Source organism: Numida meleagris, chromosome 3, assembly GCF_002078875.1.
Source record: "Numida meleagris isolate 19003 breed g44 Domestic line chromosome 3, NumMel1.0, whole genome shotgun sequence".
NCBI classification, from domain to species: domain Eukaryota; kingdom Metazoa; phylum Chordata; class Aves; order Galliformes; family Numididae; genus Numida; species Numida meleagris.
Window position 1 is genome coordinate 10,355,128 of NC_034411.1, and position 8,554 is coordinate 10,363,681.

The window sequence follows — 8,554 nt, forward strand, 5'->3', positions numbered from 1 at the left end:
AGCAAGCAAGGATTATTACTATCTAAATTTAGTATATACTTTATCTTTTGAAATCTGCATCAAAAAATCCTTCATGATGGTTCAAATGCACACGAACAGAAGAGCTTCAAACTGCCTTGAACCTCTTTACACATATTAGTGACATATGCATTGAACACTGAGATGTAATTTGCTGTATAACTGAAAATCTTGAATATCCATCTTGAAGATCAGGACTTCTTTGTCTAATGGAACATGGTCATGGATCCAATTTCTTTTTTTTATTTATTTTTTGCAATTGACAAAGCCACTGCATTAGCAGTCAACAAATTCTTCAGGTCTATGTAATGCATTATTCAGTAATTTTAAGATTTTCTAGATTTATTTTTCTTTCTTTGGAGTCATTCTGGACATATCTCCCTCTCCAGTTAATGCTAGAATAGTCTGTAAGGCAAGTTCTTTATCTGGGAGTAGCAAAAATAATAGGTTGAGCAACTGCTTGTACGCTAGCAACAGTGTTTTCTGTGAAATTTCTAGATAAACTGAGAGTTTATGCATGTCCACGTGGTGAGGCAGAGAAAGAGCAAGAGCAAATGAATACTATATGGACTGTGAGACAAATATTTTTCCCAGCAATGGAACAAACCCATACTACTCCACTGCTGCGTGTGCTGAATGTGTGTAGGCATCTCCTGCTCTCCGCAAGCCTTGCCCACAGAACTGTGATCCTCAGCTCTAAAATGCTTGCCGTTCACTTCCTCTGACTCACATTATCTCCTGCAGGGATTGTATGCTTGCCTTGCGCTGGCTAACATACCACTTCTACACTTGAGTAAAAGGACTCAAGGGTGAGTAAAAGGACACAAGGGGGGATAGTGACAGGACAAGGGGGAATGGTTTTAAACTGAGACAGAGGAGGTTTAGGTTAGATATTAGGAAGTTTTTCACTCAAAGGGTGGTGACGCACTGGAACAGGTTGCCCAAGGAGGTTGTGGATGCCCCATTCCTGGAGGTATTCAAGGCCAGGCTGGACGTGGCACTGGGCAGCCTGGTCTAGTGGTTGGCGACCCTGAACTCAGCAGGGAGGTTGAAACTTGATGATCTTTGAGGTCCTTTTCAACCCAGGCCATTCCACGAATCTATGATTCTATGACTCTGGAACTGCTTGCTAGACATTTTATTGTCCATGATCGAGATGAGCACTGAAAAATATATGAAGTTCCACTGAGATCAATGGGTATGACACACACAGTCCCCAGGCATTTGTGAATTAGCTGACGTGGAGTGCCTGGATTGCTCCTCTGCATTCTATCCCAGCCAAGGTATCCCAGCAGACAGGATGATACCATTCAGATTTTTGTGTAAATACCTTCAGATCTGAGCCACAGTATTTTACATCTTTAAAAGAGTGAAAAGTAACATGGGCCACTCCTCCAGAAGCACAAAGCAACGTGCCCATTTTTCTCTAATTACTGTTTACAAAATGAGTAAGTTTCATCGAATTACCAGAAACATTACCATCTGGTTTCATCTCTGCTGTGGAATCACCGAACTTGTAACAGCAATATTAATAGTTATCACTTCATACATTTCTCTGAGCTGTCTTTTCCTATTGTATGCATATGCCTGAAAGTTGAAGAAGAGTTTTAGTTGCTCGCATACAAATAATAATCCCAGTATTTACATTATGAATGGATGCCATTCATATACATGTTATAGAAAGGAGAATCTTCAACATAACAAAAAAAGGAGTAGAATATGAATGCCATCTCGAAGTTCACACACAGGAAACTCCATCGTTCTTGCACTAGTGTAAAAGATCTTGTACAAGTTAGGATAGAACTTTGTATGATTTATAGCAACTTGATGTTGATATTCTTTATCAGTCTTAGAGTATAGTGAGTCATTGATATTACATTGATAGAAAACCATTATACTTAGGAAAGAAAGTCATCCCTCAGTTCCCATTCATATTTTGAATTCTGAATTGTTCATATCACTGTGAATGCAATTAATAGACCTCAGAATGCATTAACCTGTGCTCTCATCTCTAGACATTGTACTATACCCTCTGAATTATATATGTTCATCAAGGAGCATAAATTCGAATTGTCCAATTTTAAAGGCATGTTTAGCTTGCAACAGCTGAATTCAGTCTTAAAGTTTGCTTTAAAAATAAACTTTAAAGTAATTTACTTTGTTCATTAATCTGCATGGGCATGCAGACCACCCCCTAAGAATACAGAGAATGCATTTGAGGAGTTAGAATTCTCTAAATTACTGAAAAAAGAATGATTTATTAGAATGAAAGAAAACCCCTTCTTTCAGCACATTGTTGTTTTCATTTACTCCCAACACAAAAAAATGTATGAAGACTCTCAGGACTGGCTAGAAAGCTACAGTTCTACGCAATGTCCCTGTGTTTCAGTAATGTGGCTGGCAAAGGGTAGAGATCAGTGTTGATCCAACTGACAGATCACCGTGGTTAACCTCTTTTACTTAAAGAAAAAAAAAATCTTTTTGATCAGATTCAAATGTGAATTGCCATATTTGTCATTCACAGTGACAGACACAAACAGTTCAGTCTGTTGACAAAAGAAGTGGTTCATTTCACGGTAAAATCATTTCCAAAAGTGCAGCATTTGCTTTCTGATCATTTTGGGGGGCCTTCTGCTTAAGAAAAAATAAGTAACCTCAATGACTATTTTAACTTCAGTTATAAGAAGATTAACCTATACTTGAAGCATCTCACTTCCTTTACATGTTTGAAGTGCCATTCTTTTTTTTTTTTTTGTAAATAAAACATAATTTTCACTCTGTAGTAGCTCACGTAGACACGTCTATGTGTAATTCAGCTGAGCATTTAAAAAAGCTGATTCAAGATAACTCAGTGAGCTTTCTAAAACTGAAAACATGTGTACAGCGACATGGTTATTGGAATGAGACACAAATATTCCCTTTATGTCTCAAGCCCCAGTGATCACAGTTGCCCTTTTGAACCAACTGTAATTTTTGTTTTCTTTCAGCTCCATGCATGATGCATTCCCTTCAGTTTATTAAATAAGGTGTTTACACTGGTGTATAAGTTATAGGAATCATTTCACCTCACACTGCAATTTTTTTTGTTGCTGTTTGAATCAGGAATACAGTGTAATAATTTGCAACTAGAAAAGAAGAGCAAAACTTTTAGTAATAAACAGAAATCATTCACCATCTGTATGTCACAGCTCTGCTCATTAGAAAAAACAGGTATGAACTCTGGGATCAAGCCTAAACCATCACAGTGTTTGAGAATGTATGGTTCCTAGCCATCTCTGTCTGTCTAACACAGGTTATAACACAGAAGGGAACATATACACGCAGGAAGCAGTTTGCATGCGAAGTCCTATACTATTCTGCTTAAAGGACAAAGCCATCCCCAAAGCAGTGAATGAATGCTACTGCATACTTTATAAAAGACATCTTAAGCAGTGGTTTTGTCCACTTTCTCCTGGCTGAACTGATGCATTGCATATTTCTGAACATTGCTAGTGGTTTTCTGTGATACAATAAGCCAAGCCAAGGCGTAGGAAAATCAATACATGCTCAAAGATCAGTCTGTAAGCATCTATCCTGTTACTGGTCCTTCCATAATAATGTGGGAAATAATCTAATCCCATTTCTTTTGCAGGATCAAGAATCAAGGCTAAGACAGGTAACTAATGCACTAGTTTTCATGCAGCACTGCACTCCATCCTGGCTATTCTTGCCCTGTTTTCCTAGAGATTGCATCCAGGACAAGGTCTGACACCAATCAAGCACTGCCCTGGGAAGTGAAATCTAAGAGCTTCTAGACAGGCAAATGTTGATTAAGAGATGCTTAATTATTTTCTCTGGTTGCAACACTTGAGATTCTGTTGGTAGAAACCTGACAAGTGGCTTGGTTTGTTACCCAAAGACCACTTCTTCACTTTGAAGGCTGTCTTTGCTAATGCTCTCAAGGCCAGCGAATACCATACATGCTGGCAGAGTTCTTCAAGGCTGCCAAATCCATGGTGTATCCCATTTCTGATGGGGCCATCCAGAGAGGTTTTTCAAGCTAAATTCTAACTTAAAACCTAGTTGACTCCTGAGTTTGAGAGGATTTAACTGTCATTTGCAGAAAAAGTACTGTTCTGTTCTCATGCTAAAAACTGTAAGGCTTTTTCCACGGTCAAGATTTCCTGCCATTAAATGCTATGACTTCACTTCATTTGACCCATTTGGGCCTCTGCTTTCTGGAACCTTTCCATAGCTACAAAACATGCTAGATAAATTCTAACAACAACAAAAAAAAATACTAGCCAGTGTAACTGGGACAAATAAGCAGTGTAACACACATGCTCACTGCAACTCCGCAGAAATCAGAACTCTGTACAGATCTCAGGAAGGGCTGGAACAGCACTCCAGGCAAGCAAAATGGCTATTTGCCCACCCTCAGTTTTATAGCTCTGTAGGTAAAATTAGTAAGTCATCCCAGCTCATCTATTTTTTGGACAAGTTTCCACTAACATTAATCATAACTTTCCTACAAAAGGAAGAAGCTTTACTATTTCCTCAATGACAAGAAGCAGAGGAAACAGTTATTAAGATTACTATTCGTGTTGCTACTGGTATTTACGCAAAACATAATGCAAACAAAATATGTTAACTAAGTTCTGCATGCTAATAAATTTGTTATGACTTCATCCAATTATGGCACATTTCACAGTCACAATGAAATCTGCAATTATAATGTTTGTGACTTTATGTTCCAGACAAGTTGATGGGATTGCTGCTTAGCACCTCCTAGTCTGGTCTAGATTTTTATGTCTGTAAGAGATTTTTCTTTTTTGCACCATTGTCTCCAAGCTTGCTGAGGAGCACAAATGGACAAGTCCAGACAAATCCTGGTCAAAGTTCGAGAAATCCTTTGTCTAAAGAACAGAGATGGACAAGCCCAGGCAAGTCCTGGTCAGAGTTGGAAAAATCTTTTGTCTGAAGATTTGCAGGCCAGGGGCAAGGAGAAAGAGGTAAGTAGCAGCTTAATGGCCGGGAAATGGTCTTTTGTGTGTGCTCATCTCGAGGGAGATAGCCATTTCAGGGGTGCTGCACATGACTCTTACCTAAGCGCCCAGGAATGCCACGATTGGCTGAAGAAGGATAAAAATGGGACCCACCACCAAGAGAGGTGAGGTCTCTGACATCAGATTCCTTGTGACGTGCTACCTGCCTACTGCCGGACTCTCCTGGGCCTGCTACCTGCTTGCTGCCTGTTTCTCCTGGACTCCCTGCTTGCTCCCTAAGGACGGCCATTTTACTGCTGCCTTCTCCTGTGCTCCTGCTCCTGTATCAGCCTCGGACCATCAGAACAGTGCAACGGGACGCTGCTCGATCTTTGGTGGTGACTATCCCCGCTTCATGTCATTCTTGCTCTTTCCTATCACCTGCTTTCCCTTCCCCATCACCCTAATTCAATGATAATTGCCAGCCTTCCCTTCCCCATCTCCCTGATTGCCTAGGATCTGTAATAAACCGGTCGGACCAACATTTGAACTGTTGTTTCTTAATCTCACCTTGGGTATACATGTATCAAAGAACCTCCTCGTGCTCTGATAATCAGAGCAAGACAATGTCCTATATGAAATTTGTTGCAAATTACATCTTTCCCTTTATTCTTTAGAAGACAGGTGCACTGAAAGCAAAGCTTGTGGTGGCAGACCAAGACTTGATACCAACTACAAACTGGAAGACATTTATCCAAGAAAATAAGTCCTATTTTAAGCATAAGTCTTGCTAATCGGCAATATCTAGCTAATGAGTTGCATCTATGATATATAGGTCTACCATATTCAAATGATTTGTTGAGCGGTCTTTCACTTTGTGCTGAGAACTTCAGTTAGAAATAGGCTCAGCATGGGCAATCCTCAAGTAGATGTACACTTACGGCTCTATCAATAAAAATGAATGGGCTCTGGCCATCCCTTCAGTGTGTTCTTGCTAGAAAAATATTGATGTGAGATTAATGAGCATGCTGTATCCACTGCTGAATGATCATCAGGAAACAAGAGAAGAAATCTAATTGCATTTCAGGCTACAGCCTCTCAAGTGAAAATACAATAGTAAAATCATCCTAATAATCATATAGGTTCTATAACTATCTTCCTTCTAGAAGTATCTGTTGGGAAACGTGAGCTTCACCAGCTTCAGTGAGGAGGTGAAGGAGTGGCTATGGAGAAACAACTGAGTTTTGTTAAAGAGATTAAGGGGAAAATGCTGAACTGAACCATGGGAAGAATTTAAATTGAGGGACCTATCATTTTGCATTTCCTATCCCAAATGACAAGAAAAAAAATTCATGTGTCACTGTCAACAATATTATGTTTTTCTCATTTAAGTTTAAGCCTACTGGTAGGAGTGCATGGTGTCTGCAGTATAATTCAGATGAAGTATTATTCAAATGGACCACAGTATTATTCAGTGCTTTATTGCTACAGGACTATTTATGGAGAAATCTTATTTGTAAGACTGAGTGGATAAGACTAAGCTTACAGAGAGACAGATAAGCAAGAAGTTATGACTTCACCAACCCTTTCGGTTGATGTTGTTTCAAATATGAGAAAAGGACAAGGCCATTGAAGAAGGAGGCAAATTAATAGCTTTTAAGAGTAGAGAGTGGGAGGACAAGTGACATTTTGATGTGAAGAATGACAGATAAAATGATCCAGACAATTGAGTTTATGGAGAACATAATTCTTGTGCCAATCCATGCTTTTTTTTTTAAAAAGCAGTAGCAGTTGGGATCCAAGAAATGAAACAGTAAAACCATTCTCAAATAAACAAAAATGAGAAGTGTAGCTGATTGATGAATGGTGGGATGAGACAGGAAAACAGTGGAAGCAGGGATATGTGGCCCGGGGAAAAAACAGGGTTGCTGTCCAGACTTGCAGAGACAGGATCAGGAAAACCAAGGCACAGATGGAACTAAATTTGGTGAGGGATGTCAAAAATAACAAGGAGTTGGGGGACAGGTAAAGGAGACTGTACCCCCTTCTGATAAATGAGAAGGAAGAACTGGCTTCAACAGACGTGGAGAAGGCTGAGGTACTCAACGAGTTCTTTGCCTCAGTCTTCACTGGCAGTTGGACTTTTCACATCTCTCATGTCCTTGAACCTCTAGGGAGGAGTAGGGGGAGCAATATCCCTCCCACTGTAAGAGCAGAGCAAGTCCAAGACCGCCTCATGAGACTGAATGTGTACAAGTCTATGGGCGAGACAACATGCATCCCAGAAGGAACAGTCTGATGTGGTTGCCAAGCCACTCTCCACCATATTTGAAAGGCTGTGGCTGTCAGGTGAAGTCGCTGGAGACTGGAAAAAGGAAAGCATTGCTCCCATTTTCAAAAATGGGAGAAAGGAAGACCTGGGGAACTACAGGCCAGTGAGCCTCACCTCTGTGCCTGGAAAGATCGTGCAGCAGATCCTCCTGGAAGCTATATTAAGGCACATACGAGTCAAGGAGGTTATCTGAGACAGTCAGTATTGCTTCACCAAGGGCAGATTGTGCCTGACCAATCTGGTGGCCTTCTACAATGGAGTGACAGGATCAGTAGACAAAGAAAGGGCAACTGATGTTCTCTACCTGGGCTTGTGCAGGGCCTTTGACATAATCCAACACCACATCCTTATCTCTAAATTGGAGAGACAGAGATTTGAAGGCTGGACTATTTGGTGGATAAAGACAGAGGGAATGAGTGCAGCCTCAGCATGTCTGCTGATGACACCAAGCTGAGTGGTGCAGTTGACAGAACAGAAGGAAGGAATGCCATCCAGAGGGACTTGAAAAGGCTTGAATAGTGGGCTCAGGCAAACCTAAGAAGGTTCAACAAAGCCACATGCCAGGTGTTGCACTTGTCCTGGGGCAATCCCAGGTATGTATACAAACTGGGAGAAGAACTCATTGAGAACAAACTTTTAGAGAATTTGTAGATGTCTTTAGTTTGGAAATATCATAAAACAATTTTAAATTTGAAACCGGTGTTCTCTATTGTCTTCAGGTTTTTACTATCTATTACAGTAATTCAAAATGAACACCGCTTCCACTGCTCACATAATAAAATATTTGAAATACTGTACTTTCATCATAATTGGGGGAAATAATTCAGGCATTAAAAACTGTAACATCCTTCTTCTGAATGAAGTTGTCCCTTTTTTATCCTGGTAACAGCTAAAGGGGACCCAAAATGCCTTTGTGAGTCCAGCCTTATGTTCTTTGGTAAGCTATAACATATCACAACTACAAAAAATGGATTCTAGGCTATTGTCTTTGAAAACTACAAGGCAAACTGTCCCCCCCAGCTATAATGGGTATAAAGGCCATGATTTAACTTATCCAAGCTAGGTAAGAAAAGACTGTCCCTCCAATTTTCTGGGAGATAGGAGCATGCAAATATGAAATAAAAGAAAGTAGTAAAAAAGTTGACTAACCTAACCCACCTGAGCTCGGCTCACAGGGATCAATGTCCTCATCATCGCTGGGACATTCAGCCGAGGCCACCAGGATGTCATCTGTGGTCTG

General features: G+C 40.3%; 1 protein-coding gene and 1 long non-coding RNA gene across 27 annotated transcripts in view; one reads left to right on the forward strand and one right to left on the reverse strand.

Moving 5' to 3' along the window:
* The window catches only part of NRXN1 (neurexin 1), a 658,401-nt gene that overhangs the window by 11,962 nt on the left and 637,885 nt on the right, over nucleotides 1-8,554 (reverse strand). For 17 of the 26 annotated variants that reach the window (XM_021391173.1, XM_021391180.1, XM_021391168.1 and 14 more), the window contains one exon: nucleotides 8,464-8,551. In XM_021391173.1, the coding sequence (XP_021246848.1) occupies nucleotides 8,464-8,551 (88 nt within the window). The remainder of the gene's footprint in view (nucleotides 1-8,463; nucleotides 8,552-8,554) is intronic. The other 9 variants (XM_021391197.1, XM_021391169.1, XM_021391193.1 and 6 more) reach the window with 1 other exon arrangement.
* On the forward strand, nucleotides 5,244-5,954 carry LOC110396002. The gene is made up of 2 exons (XR_002436733.1): nucleotides 5,244-5,380; nucleotides 5,660-5,954. It is a non-coding gene; the product is annotated as an uncharacterized LOC110396002 (long non-coding RNA).